This window comes from Rhipicephalus microplus, chromosome 3, assembly GCF_043290135.1.
Source record: "Rhipicephalus microplus isolate Deutch F79 chromosome 3, USDA_Rmic, whole genome shotgun sequence".
Lineage (NCBI taxonomy): Eukaryota > Metazoa > Arthropoda > Arachnida > Ixodida > Ixodidae > Rhipicephalus > Rhipicephalus microplus.
Window position 1 is genome coordinate 208,280,905 of NC_134702.1, and position 17,899 is coordinate 208,298,803.

The 17,899-nt window shown below is 43.5% G+C and overlaps 1 protein-coding gene across 1 annotated transcript in view; it reads right to left on the reverse strand.

Moving 5' to 3' along the window:
• Window positions 1-1,099: 1,099 nt before the first annotated feature.
• Window positions 1,100-17,899, reverse strand: part of LOC142804116 (zinc finger FYVE domain-containing protein 21-like) — a 40,278-nt gene continuing 23,478 nt past the window's right edge. Inside the window, exons 5-6 of the mRNA XM_075890694.1 lie at window positions 13,453-13,649; window positions 1,100-9,725 (exon numbers count right to left, since the gene is read on the reverse strand). Coding sequence (XP_075746809.1) covers window positions 9,684-9,725; window positions 13,453-13,649 — 239 coding nt within the window. The 3' untranslated portion in view covers window positions 1,100-9,683. The remainder of the gene's footprint in view (window positions 9,726-13,452; window positions 13,650-17,899) is intronic.

Here is a 17,899-nt window from a genome sequence, read left to right on the forward strand (position 1 = left end):
CGTTCAAGAATAGAAAATTGCTGCAGGGTCCTGTTTTATTTTCACAGGGCAGTGACGTGTTTTTCTTAGTAACGATGTCTACCTGCCGGTCATCCTTTATCCAAGGACTAAATGGTCAGCCCGACACCAAAATGTGTTTTCATTACATGCTGCGCTAAAATTGTAGACAAGTGAGGTGCACCGGTGGATCCAGCTAGAGTGGAGTCAAAATGTCCAAACATCCCGCTCTTCTCCCTTTCAATTTCTTTTAGTGGCGAAGCCCCTTACGTCATGAATCATATGTCCCGTGTCCTCATAGTCATAGTAGCCAGTTGCATTGCATTGCATGTCAATAAAAACAATGTCGCAGCATACCCACGGAGTGAATGATGATGAGTGGGGCAAAGCGTCTGTCAGTTGCCGTGCTTCCATCTGTTCGCTTCACCCTACTCATCATTCACCTCATGGATATGCTGTGATTATTTTAATATATACCCGGAAGTAGACTATATATTAGGTTGTAGAATTCCCACTCAGCTTAACAGGGGCTTTGCAACACATTTTGACGATCGTCAGATAATGCTGCACGCACGCCCGTTGCAGCCCGTCAGCACGTGGCTTTCTGACACGGAGCTGCGCCCTCTCCTTATGACGAAAGAAAGCGCTCAGCACGGCATTGAATAAGTGTTGCGCTGCAGTGGGTATGTGTGGCCAGGCTTTGACTCCGCTAGTACTTCACGAATTTTAAAATTTTTGCAGTAGTCGATTCGTGAGGCAGTAAACTGCTACAGGGAAGTCAATTTTTTATTATTATGAGCTCGTAACGCATTGCAGGGCTTCTTTAAGTACCACACTTTCTACAACTTGAGCCTCCCCCCCTACTATTGAAACAAATTCAGTATTTGGCTCAATAAAATTTCTGCTGCGTGAGTTGGTTTGTACTTGCAAGAAAGTTAGCTGAATAAAAGTTAAATGAGTTGAAAGTTGGAACTAGTTTGTGTCTTCCGTGTCCTGGTAGTTGTGCGCAACCCATACTTTCTTGTATATGCCCCTGGCAAGGAGACAACAGCAATGGTGAGAGAACAAGGTGGGTGCCACTTGCACACAATAAACATTTCGATGAACCAACGATGCGACTTTTTTATTGACGCATGTGAAGCAGGTGTTGTGTACACCGAGTAAACAGTAGGATAATATTGGTAACATTGCACACAAGCTTGCTATAGAACACTACAATAAGTTGGTTACGAATTTCTATGTTCAAGAAGACGTCGCATGAAGTACACTCATGAGGAAAAGCACAGATTATGTAAACGCGAGCAGATATCCTTGTCCAAGCCCTTCAGTGGCGAGCCATCTGCTTTAGAGAGCATTACTCTTGGCAGAAGTTACCGGAGAAATGCTTTCTACAGCTGAGGACATGCCAATAGATAGTGCAGACATCAGAGGTATAAAAACGGCAATGGTCCGTATACTTTTCTCACGGCTGTACACGTTGTGAATGTACGGAATATGTGCACATGGAAACAGAGCTTGTTATATAATCGCAGTAATCGCTGTACACTACACCAACACAAATCGACAGGTACACTCGTTAAGGCACTTATTTAATATCATCCCGTTGTGTATCAGGGCAAGAAAATAATTAGCATCTTGAATACTTAAAGTGGATCGAGGAAGACACAGACATATGTATGTTGGCAAGCCTTACAATGACACACATTTGTAAACTGAGCTATATATTACCGAAAAAAAAATTTGTGGTGGTGATGAAACATTGCTAGAACTGAAAAAAAAGAAGCATAACGTACAATATGCCGGCACACACAAAAAAAAATACATTAAAACATCCCCACCGAACACTTCAGGTGTGCTTAATTCGTTGTTCAAACTTTCGCTTCATGATCACAGTAGGCAGAACCAGTCGCTTACACCATGAAGTACACAGAACAGAAAGAAATGGCAATCCGCTCAAATTTAAATGTAATAAACAGAGATACTAGACTCTCAGTAAACGGAAATATACATAACGGAACTACTGCTTAAACGGAACAAATGCTTCTGACAAGATGGATTCGGTTCTTGCAATCAAGTGCCCCTGTTCATCTCTGGGTAAACGGAACTCTTGTTAAATGGAACACACTTTACTGGTTCCTTCAGGTTGTGTTTATTAAGAGTCTACTATAGTATAACAAATAAGAGTCTACTATAGAATAACAAAAAAGCGGTGCATTTATAGCGAACTACATGAAAAATATTTGCAATAGATGTAGCATTAGGGATAAACATTGATACCTATCTTCCAATATATATGAAATTATTTTTGCGTAAAATGCAGCTCTGTGATAGTGAGCTTTGAGTGTATATGCAACAACAAAAAAAAACTATGCTTTAACAATTTCTGTTCTTAACAATTAGGCAGTTTCGAAGCTAAACACCTATGTTAAAAGCTTCAATATTTGCAACAAGAAATTTTTGGAGCAGAAATATAGGACAGTTGAAAGTACTCTTGAACTTGTTCAATCAACAAAATGTGTGACGACGTACAGCATAGTGTGTAGCGCCACATACAGTCTTAAAATTTCATACCAGGAAGGCAATGTACAGTTGTGCATTTCTCTCGCACCACATTCAGTGACACTGCCAATCTCGTTCACCCTATATGAATATGACAAAGAATTTGCAATGACAAATCTATAAGCACAGGTCACAAGCACGGACACAAAAACATTAATTTTTTACAGCAGTACAAGAAAATGATTGTGGATATGACGCTGTGCTGGCTTTTCACTTAGAGTCCATTACTTGCACAAGCTAGCAGAATCTACCTACGTACCTATAACTTAACAGCTGAACAACATGTTCAAAGGAAAAGCACAAGCTGGTTATGCAAGTGCACTGACAGATGTCGACACATGTCGCTGAAAACAACAAGTTCTTCTAAGATCAGTCACATCGGTGCCATGTTAACGTCCTTATAAATAACCCGATTTCACAATTCCTCACACTAAGAGCTCACCTGAGGATCGTTCTACACTTAGTGCAAGTGGCAGAGCACTCTATCAAACACGACATTAAACGAGGGCTATGACATTTGAGAAATTTTCGTGCAAACGAGCTTCACTAAATTTCGCCATTAATAAACCACGGCGCTATTCATGAGATGATCAAACACGCGCAGCACTGCTTATACGAAAAGATGCCACAAGGCATAAATGTCAATGAAAGGAAACCATACATGATATCTCATAAATCAGCCTTCTCAAATAATTTCAGCTTCAGTCACATGCCAGAAAGCTGTGCAGGGTTTCGAGCAAACGACAAAAGCTGCTGACGAATGTGTTGGAGACTCGTGGTTTTGGCCGAAGACTGATAGCATATAACGTCGATAAAATGATGTGGAAAGACAACACTATCATGTTTATATTGCACGAAGTGAGTCAAGCTTCCAAAACTTCATGCAAAGCGCAGGGATGCTCCCTCAATATGCATAAAGGCCTCAGCCATGTGGTCCTTACAGCATCATCACAACATGCCCCTAGTTTATTTCCATCACAAAAACAACTGGAAAGATGCAAGTGACTAGCTGCAGGTTTCTAGAGGCAATAAGCCAGGGAATCTGAAAAATTCTAACGAATTTCACAGAAGCATTAAACCAATATTAACAATGCGACTCATTTCATTTGTGCACGTTACGTAATGATGAGTTGAACAGCCAGAGGTGCCCAAGCCTGTGGGCCCTAATTATGAGCAGACGAACGCTGGGCTTTTCATCATTAACTGGGGGCTTTTTTTATTAGCTCTTCACACTAACAGCTTTCGTAGCATGGTATGTGCCTTGCTGAAGTATTACGGCCAAACCCGTTATAATAGACACTGATATAAGAGACAAATGGGTATAAGAGACACCAGTGCGCCTGCAGTAAAAGACGGGTTGATGAGAAAATGTATACGTGACAACCTGCTTATAAGAGACACCTCATACAAAACACAAGAACTGCTGCCCAGAGCATGCCTCTCATAAAGGGCTTTAACTGCAATGTAAAAACTCAAGTAGCATACGGAAATGTAGCTAAGCTTCGAGAATTAGAATGTTTCTAAACCATTTTTCATTTGAAGAAAAATCATGTACATACACATATCACGGGTATCATAGCCGAAAATTGGCATGGCCCTTGCACATATTAAAGAGCCTGGTTAAATGCAATGATCATTCGAGAAACTACCAGTCTTTTAGTCTTTTCTTCATTAGGTCTCTCATCTAAGCTTTGCAATATAGGTTTTTAAATGCAATTAACTTTGGACCTACAAAGAATTTGCTAATGGCAGCATTTCAGTTTATATTGAAGATAATTAGTCATACACTAACTGTCCGAATAAACTCCATGGAAATCCGAGCAACAGCAGCCCAATGGCTGCGTAGAGCCTGAAATTTTTCAAAACTGCCCCAAATATATCTTAAGTGGAGCTTTTAAACAGGTTGATTTTTTTTTTGTCTTGGTAAAACACTTGCGAAGTTAAATTTGAAAATTCATTAAAGTATGCAAGCATTGTAGGTAAAGGGGCCCTGAAACACTTTTTCAAGCAACCATGGAACGAATTCACTAAAAGAGCTTATTACCTCTTGAATTAAACACCGCGAAAAATTTGAAGAATCTGTCCGGTACGAGTGGAGGTACCAATGACTTGTCATAGGCTGCAATCACATTCTCTCTTTTCGTCCCAACGAAAGCGCTGGAAGCTAAAAAAGGAGGGATGGGATGGGCAAGGAAAATAAGTCGCGTGCGCCTCATGACCTCAAGTTTTTTTTTTTCTTTGAATACACGGCTTCTTCAGGGTGATCACGCGTGGACAAGTCGTGGCCTCCTGGAGTGATCTTTGTAACGGCCGAGCGCGCCATGTTCAAATCAGCCAATGGCTGACAGATGGCCTTCTACGAGTGATCTTTGAGATTCGATGAGAGAAGAGAAAGCAATTTTAAGCTGACTGATAATTTATTGTGCATTCTAGGCCACATGCTGCGCTATAATATTCGGCTCGCGTGTTCTCGGGAGCCTCTGCTACCGATCGGCAGCGTTTTCTGACCATGCTCAAAAAGTGTTGCTGGGCTCCTTTAAAAGAGTACTGACACGAATTTCAAATATTTTTGGGTAGTTGCTCTAAATAAAAAAGCAGGTGTCAAGAACCCCAAAAAGAGTGCCATGGCACCTGGGAATGAATTGAATCGATTTTTATTACCACTACCTTAAAAAGGCCCTTTCGATTTCAGTATTTGAGACAGTGGCTTCGCAATGACGTGTAAAGAGGGGTCCAACATAACGGGAAAACTGAAACTCGCAAAATACCAGCACCAGCTCGGTCATTTACTGTCACTGCCACGTGGTTCATGTAAACAACGATAAGTGTATTGTCGTCCAGAGACTTTGACGGTGACTTCTGTGATTCAGACTGCATGCAAGACCTTCTACTGTGTACAAGACCTTCTACAAATCCAGCTACTGTGTTGACTTGTCGTGATAATGTCCATTGCGGTGGGGCTGGCTTACAGACACTTCACAACAAACTTTAAAATCAAACTACAATATTTTGTACGCATTGTCTGGCCCCGATGAGCGTAGAGCGATGACAACGCACATCATGGAAATGAAAGATGTGCCTTTTGGGGTGCCTCAAAGTCATGTCAGTATTCCTTCAACAGAAAGCAACACGAATTCACAGCAGCAGGCCATGTATAATGCTACTGTCTTCTGGTGCTATGAGGCTGCTGTCATCCAGAGCAAATGAGCGTTTTGGTGAAGCTGATGCCATTGCCAGATTTTATAAATGAGCACCAACTTTTACTCAATACTGCTGCCCAATCGATGAAACATCACAAAAATTCAGCTGGAAGATATGTGGTAAAACATCGAACGGGAATATCCGGCATTACCACAATGTTCTCGACTACCATCGTAGCGCTGCAAATTGTAAAATACAGCTTGATACCATGCCCTACAGATATTGCACCTGTCCCTTGTTTTTGCAATACCTACAAGGAAACTTATGTTTGTAAATCTTGCTACCTCTAGGTACTACACGAATCAGTAAATGTTCCACATTGTGCATGTCATGAAGATAACATTCTTGCAAGAAAAGGCAATACCAAAGGCATCACTCGGCGGTTTCTGAACATGAAAATAAATCAAAGTATGTGGTGCACCCAAAACATGTACACTGGCTGTTAAAGTTCAGAACACTAAATGTGAACGGCTGCTCCAATCAAGCCATTACACAGCAGTCAAACCCAATTCATTCTTATTTGTTAAACCAATGCTGGTTCGGAAAACTACTGATTGCAAGACCTCATTAGATGCCGCATTATGCAATGCAAGATGTCTGTGGTGCCCTGTGATAGTTTTCTTCTGCAATTTGGATGGACTAGCTAAAAACCTCTAATGGTGCTACAAATTGGGCCATTAGACGTGTGACCAATAAGGAAGGTTATGTGACAAACCTAACTTACTTGTCATCAAGCACTGCTTTTAGCCAATTAGCACGGAGACATGCAGCCTCTCTCGTAGTCGGGTGCTGCAGTGTGGGACAACAAATTGAAGAGACATACTCTTTGTTGAGAACGGCTTTCAAGCATATGCATCTGCTACTATGGGAGAAGCAAAGAAAAGAAAAACTTAGCTGCATCATCACTGAGAAACTACCACAGGAATGATAATTTAAACAGCAAAGTTAGATAAGCAGAGCTGCCATTATAAGTGGGTTATAGACTGAAACCTTAATATAACTAACACTGTTGTAATAAATATTCTATAATAACAAAGTAAATGAAAAATAGTCTTGTAATAGATCGTGAGAGGAGTAACCTTGATAATGAATTTTCAGATATAATAAACTTACTTTATTGTAGGATTCAATCTTGTAATAATAAAGTTTGAGTGTATTTCCAGCTCTGTTCAACTAACTTTGCCATTTAAATTCTCATTCCTGTTATAATGGAAGGTTATACTGGCATCTTTGGGTGGCACTTGCTGCCAGGAAGCTGTGTTTAGTTTCCCCATGCATCATTTCTCCCCACTGGGACAAATTATTCACTGAACATACAAATTCCGCAAGCTAGCAGCCGTAATGTACCATGCAATGGCAGAGTTTGGCAGAAGCTCAGCTGAGAAAGTGAAAGACCTGTTGTTTTATAGAATATGACCTGCTTATAAGAAAGTGACAAGATTGGTACAGTCAGAATATTGCTGAGGTGACCAGCTGATGTTATTTGAAAATGTAGGCAAGTTGTGAAAAATATATATATACTGTAAACATCATTAACCCAGATCTCACGGAAACGGCGAAAAAGTCCGAGTTAACCGAAGTTCGGATTATTGAATGGGCTATCAAAACAAAAAAAGAATGTACTCGACACAGACAAACCTTTATTTAAAAAAACTGCGTTAGTTTGTCTGCCTTGTTGGAATTCCTGCTTGAACAACCTTCTTCAGCCCCATCAGGTGCTTCAACCCTCCTTGCCTGCTTCCCTCAAGGTAGTACTTTTTCATTATCTTCTATTAAGAAACACTTGCATTCGCATCTTTTTCTAGATCGTTTGCTAGCTGCTGTGGCAACTTCACTCTGGCAATGGTTGCCATAACTATGAAGCAGCAATGCACGCAAGCACAGTAGGAGAATGCAACATGCACGAGCCTGCACGCTATACGCGATGTTAAAATACAGAGAAAGCAGCAGCATAGGCGGCGGGCGCAGCTGGGGTGGCAGAGGTAGCACAAACAGTACTTTCGTCCATGTGATCCGTTTTGAGTAGACACTGAGTGTGCCGATGACCCAAGCGCTTCCGCCGGGTCTTATTGGCGCCTCCTAGCTACTTCCTCCTCATTGCCTATCATCATGATCATATTCTGCTACAGTTGTTCCTCCGGTTTCAGTTTCTAAAAAACACGGGCTGCACAGTTGGTTAAGGCAAGCAGTGCTTGAGCTTCCAAGCCTCAGAGACCACCCGACTAAAAGCATGGAGTCTCGACAGCCCTTTCCAGAGTTGTTTGAGTGAATCAGTGCACGACTAGATCCCTCCAAATTAACAAGCATTTGGCATCGTTAAATGAAGTATGCACAGTTTTGAGGGGACAGTGCCGTCAGTCTGATTTAACCGAATTTTCAAGTTAACGTGGTTTGAATAAACGATTTTTTACTATATAATAAAGCACGTCCAGAAAAAAATGCATGCACGCAAAAAAAGAAGCCAAGGTAAAAATTCTGTGATGTCATACAGCATTCCAGACCCCTCGTGTCACTTGAAGCAAGTGGCTGCTATGTTTAACAGTGGAAGTTGCAGGGGTGCTGTGTATTTCCTAACACTCTCGCCGAAAATGCACAAATGATACACAATAACAAATTTTGCAGTTGAGAAAACCAAAAAATCAAAGCTTTGAAGTGTTTGTGCACCCATCACGGGCTAAATGCACTCGTCCACAAGTAAAACGAAAGCTTCATACTGTTTCTATGCGAATTTAGTTCGCACATGACCTAAATGGAAGCCATTTTTATGCATCAAACACCAACAACATGACGTGAAGGTTTCTCTATTTACGCATGAATGCAGCAAATGAGTGAAAAGGGTTATGGTATTGCTAGCATTTTTACTGCAGTAATGTACATTGACCAGCATTTCTATTGCAAAGCTGATGGCAGAATCTTTCATAAGATTCTTTTTGCTCAAAACTTTGCACCACATAATTTCTGCCCCAACCTGCTGCAGACACTTACATGAATTGGCTTTGTCGCCTACCAGCAAACAAGATTTGAACAAAGCTATAGTACAAGCAAAAATACGAAGTGTTTCGATGTCTGATGCAAATCAAAATATGCACTCTACATGGAAAATATCAGCGAGAACCAAGCAGAAGTAAGTATGAAACATTCCTTGTAATGCTGATTTAGAACAAAACATACAGAATTCATGAAAATTCAGCCCGCAGACAAGAACTAAAAACTCGCATCAGGAACTGAAAAAACCCTTGCGCTGTTGCAAAACATACTTCATACTACATGGTGATCAACCTATATAACACTCAAGCCTAGCACATTCCAGACAGCCAAGCAATGGGTGGTGGTAGATGTCATGTGCTTTCGGTGCACATGGCACTAAACTATGGAGCCAGCTTCGTGCAAGTTGCTCAGATCCTCAACAATTTTAAGACTACTTACAGTGCACTCATTTTGAATATTACGCTACCTCATAGAATTCACCACATGCCCGTACTATCGCACAGGACATCCAATGTACATTTCGGGCACTGTATAATGCATATCAAAGCGACGCATAATTCGGCATCAAATGTATCGCACAACAATATGTAACGTACCTGACAAAAAGCAAAATATTGGTAGCCACAAGAGCCTAAGAAATATTGAAAAATTGCAGCCATGTAGCTTACAGGCTCAGGACGAGCAATCTTTTCTCTGCACACAACAGTGCATAAGCCAGACATCCCGATGCCAGTGTGTGACACTGAAGTCCTGGCAACATCTGGACATCTGCCCCCAATTGTACGAAATCCACAAAGGCAGCACCACATAGATATGTTGAACGCCCAAAAATTTGAGCAGAAACAGCACCATGGACATCACGATGTCTGGACTGCCAGTCAGCGAGGTTGGAGTAGCAGGAAATGCCCGCCGTGGCTGAGGAACGGGCCCTGCTGAAGTCATTCTGGCGATACGTCCGGACTGTGGATCATCCGGAAAGCCTGCATCCACAAAGAAGTTCCATGAACCAAGGTCAATGAAGACGTGACATGGACTTTTAAAAGCCACATGTGAAATATACCTGTACGTAAATGCATGTACGGTTACAACCTTCAAACAAAGAATAATGAACTGAACAGTACATGAACACCACAAAGCAAGTAAACTGCACTTCCTTGACTGACATGTAATAAGGAGCTGTTTGCATGTCACTAAAAAAGCTCACATGCTGTCAACATGTGCTATAGCAAGACTCTGTACGACATCGCCAGTTTCCTTTCTCACCGACAATGTTTAATGGCTACATTATTCTCGGCACGCAAATATGCAGTTACATAGTAGGTTTCAATATTCCACGAGCTTTCCATATTCCATGAAAACATCGACGCCCGACATGTAACTCGCAGGAAGCATTTTATTTTGACATCTCTTGCGATTTCCTACAAGTGCGTACACAAGATCCTCAGAAAGCAAGTAGCAATTAAGAACGTAAATGGAACAAGCAGATCTTAACTGCAAATTAACGGCTGTTTCGCAGCATGGCTTGAAAAAATCAGCACGTAGCCTTATTTAGGGAGCAATCCACATTTCCTTAAATTTTGGTCCTAAACAAACCGAGGCATTTCTTTCAATATTTTGGAAACTAACCTGAATCTATCAACTTGAAGACTGGTGCCCAGCTAACGCACTGGCACGTCTTTACGGCGTTAGCCCATAAGAACTTAAGCTCTTTGAGTGGCACAAGATTCGCCAACTATTAAGGTTATCCATAAATTCCATGAAATATCGAGCAAAAATAAACGCATTAAAAGGAGGCATTAATGATTGCATATGATAAATATTGTTCCTGTGTTGACGACAGCGCACGTTCAGTGCTACAATAGCTGAATGGAGTGGTCAGCGCACCCAGGAGAGAATGATATTGCGCGCATGCTTTAGGGTGACTAGGTTCTGGAAAGGCAAGGAAAGCGACTAGTTCAGTTAGCATATATTCGAAAGGCAAGTTAGCGAGACAAGTGATCGAGACTAGAGAGACTGCCTCGCGATCGTCTTGGCCCCTTGGGAGTATGTTGCGTATGATTGCGGCTGCGTGACAAGCAGAAGAACCGAGGAGCAACAATAATGGGAGGGAATGAGCAGTAGAAAAATGGGACTTTCTTGGTGTAGGGCTCGGGTCTTGAATACGCGACATCTTTCTGTCCCGGGTTTCGGCACCAGGAAAGTGTCGCGTGTTCAAGACCCGAGCCCTACACCAAGAACGTCCATGTTTATTTCTACTGCTCATGCCCTCCCATTCTTCTTTCAGGTAGCTGATTATCTAGGTAGCTCGACTGCCGTTTTGCGGCCAAAGCTCAGAAGGTGTTGTTCGTACTAGACAACTGTAGTGCAGACACGAAGGTGTCCAGGCTCGAGAATATTGAAATGCTATTCCTGCCTCCAAACACGACTTCCCTGCAGCCAATGGACCAGGGAATCGTACAGTTCATGAAAAGCCGCTATCGACAGCAGGTACTTAAGCGGATGTTGCTCTGCATGGAGTCAAGCAAGCAGTACGAAGTAAGCCTGCTAAGTGCAATCCACATACCGCCTGCAGTAGTTGCAAACTGCTTTAGGCATAGCGGCTTTGTGCACAACGCTGCTGATCCGGGGATGGCGGCGAATGAGGAAACTGGCGAAGAGTAAGACGGCTGCTATGTGAGCATCATGCCAGCTAATGTGCCCCTGGGCAATTACTTCGCAATTGACAGCGATGTTGCTGTGGCCAGCACAGTGACCAACAGCGATATCCTCACCGAAGTTTTGGACAACGAAGGGGAATCGGCTGACAAGGACATAAGTGACGCCGACGAGCGTCCATGCCACACTATGACGGAGGCTGCGCATGCGTTGGCCATTTTGAAGGACATAGGCATGCTTTCCGCGGAGTGTGCGCGGACTAAGCCACCTGCAGGAATTTCGCAAAATTGTGACTTCGTCGCACAACGCGTCCGTGAAGCGAACCGCAACCACAGATTTCTTTTAGAAATAAAAGTCTGATAGTGCAGGAGACATTTTTCAAGTGTTTTGTTCTTACTCGCGATAATTCGTAACCTCGGTTAATTCGGACATTCTTTCCGGTCCTGTGAAGTCCGAATTAACAGGGTTTTACTGTACACAGCATTCCCCAAAACAAAAAAAATGCCTGACAGTTTCATACCACCCACGTTGCTTGCCATTGGTCTTGGCACTCGTTTGCTACCGCAGTATAATATTTCTAGATCATAAATGACAAACACACTTCTTTTCTATGACATACACAGCCATGCGTCCATTGTCGCCACGCACAAGCACTTCTCAGTGAAACATATTGCAGAGGCTGGCACAGTCGTTTACTGTCTACGTACCACCTCCAGGATTCAAGCGGCAAATTTTTTCCATATCATCCCGTGACATCTCACAGATAAAAATTGTCAAAGCAGTTTGTGGTAGTTGCGCCATGTGCCAGTGATAAAAAGTGCCCTGGAGAGGCACCTCTTTTGCGCGACTAGCGCAGCTACGTGGCATGACATTCATCACCAGTGCACCCACTCTATCACTTGCATCACAGCGTGACATGAAATTGGGAGGCCGTCGAACCATGAGATGGCTAAGCTGAGCTATGATGGCGAGGCCTGCCAGCCTTAGCATTCACACTGGGGACTCTCAAGTGGCTCCAAGTCCCCAGTGTGAATACTAAGGCTGGCAGGCCTCATCAATGTAGCTGTAGCAAAGCACTAGGATACCAGCATCACAGATTCTTAGGCAGACCAGTTGCCACAGAAGGATGCTATCTTCTCTCCTCCCGCTGCAATGGCATCACCACTATAATTTTATTCATTTTCAAAGCATGGTACTATGAAAATACCGACAGATACTGTTGTGCACTTCGCAGTGCAGGTTCCATGAAAATTCTCATATTTTTGTGCAGTAATGTTTCTGAACACTATCAATTGGGTTTTTCTGTACTGAAAATTCTCCTGAAATATGGCTGGTATAGTAATGGGTCATGGCAATGTTTTAAAGATAACAAAAAATCCATGCAGTACGCTGCACTTTGCATGCCAAGAGATCGAACTTGGGGCTGCTGCTAGTCTGTCCAGCTGGCCATCTATGATCTGTAAGAAGCACAACACACTTGAGCAGACCGTGTCACCTTCATTTTACTATGAACAAGCAGTAACACTTCCTGGGTACACCAGTAAACTTGTCCAAACATGGCTGACTGCTTTGCATAGCCAAATTTCGGCAATAATACGGAAAGACGGGCTAGCTTATGTGAAGGAATGTACTATGCCGTTTTTCTTAAGTGCAGTGATCATAAGGTACTGAAAACAGTATATATTGTGTTTTGTCATTGAAAAAATGTCAGTTGTTAGTCTGCACTGGTCCTTATTAACGTTCCGTCTGTGTGCACTAAAGTTTCAATATACGAATTTCGGAAGCCTCTAGTACCGTGACAGAGTGAGTGCAACATCACGAAGACAGACATTCAGCAGCATTGACAACTAGGCAAGTTGGTATGAGTCCAAGATTATAAAAATGAAAGATCGAAAAACATGAAACACTGTCGATGCAGAAGACATGAAGACAAGTGCTGGCTTTTGTTGCCATTTCATAATCATGACACATACACAGCTATCATGCATGCAAACCATGTAGCCTGCCAGCGTGTTTTAGCCAACTCCAGTGTTTGTAAAGTAGACACAATACCTTGTTAAGTGCCACAATCCAGAGGGCCCCCTGTGCGGCAGCCTCAGGTGCAGGCGATAGACCGAGGTGCAAGAGCGTTTGTGCAAGCTCCGTTGTTGTATCCTGCTGCTCCTCACCTGCCCCTGGTGCCACTCCATGCGGTCTGTAGCCAATCATGACACCGCTCAGGCCACCATCGCTCGTCGAAGGACTCCGTGCTGCAGACAGAGAGACAGTTTTATCAGAAAAGACTTAAGATATAATCCAGAATGTAATTCAAGATATTTTAATAAAAAAACGAGCTAAAGTCACCCCTTCTCTTATTTAGCAGTGTCTAACCAACAATGCCCCGCCGTCTGGCAACATGTGACTTGCATGTGCGTAAGAAGCCGGACACTGCCATATCCACATCCAAATACAATAACGGGCTTTTTTTTCTCTCTCTCTGTGTACTTTGTGTTCACAATTTGCTTGTTATTTGTTTCGAGTTTTCACTCTGCATGACGTTGCATTGAATTTTTAGTGTTTTTTTTTTTTCGTTGACTGAATATGAGTAGCAGTACGAGGAGGCAGCTCTCAGCTGCGTTTAAACTAAATGTTGTTGAGTTTGCGGAAGCGAACTCAACAAAAAAGCTTGCGATATTGCAAAGCGCAGAAAGGGAACCTGCAGATGTGCTATCTTCGGAAAATGTTGTTTCGTGGTCAGAGTACGGTTCATCCGCAGCTGGAGGATACCCTAGCCAATTTTGTACAGGCAGTTTGTGCGCGCTCACTGCCAGTGACTGTGGATACTATGTGCAAGAAAGCTGTGCAATTCGCTCGAAAAGCTGGGCACAGGAGAGAAGTGTTTCGTGCACCAAACTCCTGGGTGCGTCAATTCACGAGATGCAAAAGATTTTCTCTCTGGTGGCGCACATCCATCTGTAAGAAGTTGCCAAAGGAGTTCGAAGACAGGCTTATAAACTTTCAGCGTTTCGTGAACCGGCTTCTGGAGCAGAACAACTACATGATGGGGCAGAGTGGCAATGCCCTGCGTGGTTTGACATGCCTTCATTGAGCACAATCAGGCAGTGCAATGCCAAGGATGTGAAGCTGTTGTCCACTGGCAACGAGCACTCGCGCTTCGTAGTCATGCTGGCATGCACGGCAGACGGTAGAAAGCTTCCACCTTTCATCATTTTCAAACGTACGACGATGCCGAGGATACATGAACAAGGCCATAATTTTCAAATTGATACGAGTAGTCTAGAACCATCAGCCAGGTGCACTGCTGCGTCCTCTCAGCATGCTAGTGTTGGATGAGTTTCATAATCACCTGATCGACGCTGTGAAATGTACACTCAGCGATGCAAAAACGGACATCGTGGTGATAATAGGTAGTTTGATGTCTAACCTCCAGCTGCTCGGCATTTTGCTAAACAAGCCATTCAAGGACCGAGTGCGGCTGGAGTAACGAGAGTGGACGTCTGGCGACAACCTAAAGATGCCGACGGGCTGCCTACAAAGGCCTCGGCTTGCGACTGTTTGCGGCTGGGTGCTTTTCGGCTGGCGTTCCTTGCCACATTCCATGGTGAAAAATATTCTCAAGAAATGCTGAATCAGCAACTCGCTGGATGGCACGAAAGACGACACACTGCGGGAGGCGGCCGGCGACAAACTCTCGTGTCCAGAAGACAGTGGTGCTTCATCCGACAAATAAAAACAGTTTGTGATAGTGGTTGAGGGGAGCTCCGACGATCAGGGTGCGGTGCACTTAATTCACAAATAAATGTGTTTCGACAGTTTTGGGTTTTTTTCTATGTTTCTCTTTTTTGGTCACTTAAACTTGGAAGGTAAACTATACTCCCACTCAACCTATAGTCCAGTTTGTACAGTGGATGTCATGGTAAGGATGCTACTGCTGTTATAAATATTGGATATTCTTGCATACTGTAAAATTAAAGCCCCTCAATCAAGTGAAAGTAGCATATCTTAACTGCTGTGCTCTTCACCTGCATTTTTCCTCCACACAGATTTTGATGGCATCCAGGGATATATGTAGAATTCCAAGTGGTAAAAATGAAGCATATTATCTTCTGAGAGCCAAAAACTTCAATGCACTGAGATTTAGGAAATGATCATAAGAAAAAGCACTTTCCAACAATTTGTGACGTTACAATCGCAGTGTTTTGCCAGGAAAATTCAGATTGAAAATATTCTCAACGATTTTTTCATTTATTCATACACCTAGTTGTGGTGAAATTACTCATGCCAAGGCTGTAACTAGGGGTGATTTCACGCACGATTGAACAAACCATAACTGGTCGACCTCATAAATTTTTTTTTTTAATTCTACATTGTTGCCTGATGTGTGTAAAGAAGAGATCTGCCACTGGTTTTGTTGTGAAAAAAATTTTTTGAAGCACAGTAAATCAATAATGACGGAGAAGCGGAGGGCCACACTTACCTGCTCTGCTGCTTTTTTGCGAATTTGCTGATGAATTACAGAAAATATATTAATACTACCTGCCTCAAATATGTTTGGCTACATATAGGCGTACTGGCACTGATGTTCAATGTAGTGTAAATTTTTTATTAAAAATTCTCAAATTTGACAACGTTTTTCTGTTTGCAGAACCTTATTTCACAAAGAGCCTATGGTAGAGGGGTGAAAATTCCGCATTACTTTCTCAGCATGCTTATTTATAAAACTGCAAAATCTTATTTATTATCACTTTTCAATAAAAAGATGTGTAATCGGGCTAACTTCAAGAAAAGAGCATGCAAGGGAAACTTCTGACGACAAATAAAACGAAAGCACTTTTGATATTTTTTTATAGTACTTTCCCCACTTATTCTACTACACATCAGCTTTCACAATCAATGAAAATATTGTGATGATGGAACGCGTTTATTTACAAGATGGGTAATGCAGAGGTGTAGCTCAGCGAAGGATGAACAGCGTCGCTCGCGAGCCAGTCGAGTCTCTTCTTCCTCTTCGTCGAATCTTCGCTAGCGCGTTTCACTTCTCGGTTCGCAGACGATGCCCTCTGGGCGAGTCACTCAGATGGTTGATAGTGGCACGGTTTAAGGCGCGCAACGTGTGTCAGTTGTGTTTTGCTAGAGCGGCGACCATTGCTTGTGACGCTCGAGATTACGTACGTGACGTCGCTGAGGCGGTCAAGAATGACGAATGGACCGGAATAGTAAGCCAACAACTTCTGGCACAAACCACGTTTGCGGACTGGTGTCCATAACCACACAAGATCGCCCTTACTATAAGATACGGAGCGATGGCAGGCGTCATAACGTTTCTTAGAACGCTGCTGGGATGCCAAGGTTCGGAGGCGTGCGATGCGACGGGCTTCTTCTGCGTGGCAGAGCGTCTCTGCTATCGAGGTTTCCACGTCTAGTGTAAAAGGTAGTATAGTGTCGAGACAAAATTGTGGGGAGCGAGCGTACAGCAGGTAAAATGGAGAGTAACCTGTAGTCTCATGCTTCGCGGTATTGTACGCGTATGTAATGTAAGGTAGCACTTCGTCCCAGTTTTTGTGCTTAGAATCGACATAAATAGACAGCATGTTCGTGAGAGTCCGGTTCGTGCGCTCTACGAGACCATTGGTCTGCGGGTGATATGGTGTGGCATGGCGGAAATGGCAGGCAGACAGACGCAGGAGCTCTTCAACGACGTCGGCAACGAACTGACATCCGTGGTCGCTAATGACAACGCGTGGAGGACCATGGCGGAGAATTATACAGCGAAGCATAAACTGCGACACGTGCATGGCCGTTGCAGCAGGTATTGCAGCAGTTTCTGCGTAGCGCGTTAGGTGGTCAACACAGACGACGACCCATCGATTGTTACTGCTCGATCGTGGAAATAGACCGAGCAGATCGACACCAACAGTCTCGAAGGGAGAGTTAGGAGGTGGAACAGGATGGAGAAGTCCTGGCGGCGTAGCCGTGGGACGTTTGTGTCGTTGGCATTGTTCGCATCCAGCAACGTATTTTTCCGTGTCGCGTCGCATCTTGGGCCAATAGAACCTTTGCTGGATTCGTTGAAGCGTTCTGGCGAAGCCCATGTGGCCGCAGGTTGCGTCGTCGTGTAAGGACTGAAAGACGCGAGCCCGTAAAGTGCGTGGAACAACTAGAAGCAGACGGGCTCCTTGTCCGGTATAATTCTTCTTGTAAAGGACCCCGTCATGAACCACAAAAGAACTTGGGTTTGCGTGTTCATTAGCGGAGGCGAACAGAGAATCTAAGGAGCGGTCCTCTTGTTGGGCTGTCCGGAAAGTCGCGAGATCAGGGAACTCAGAGGCAATAGCGCCGATATACTGGTCGGAGTTGTCAGCGTCGCACTCAGTCGTCGGTAGAGGAAGGCGCGATAGGCAGTCGGCGTCTGCGTGCCGGTTACCGCTCTTGTAGCGTACTGTGAAGTCGAACTCCTGTAAGCGCAAAGCCCATTGCACCAGTCGTCCAGATGGGTCTC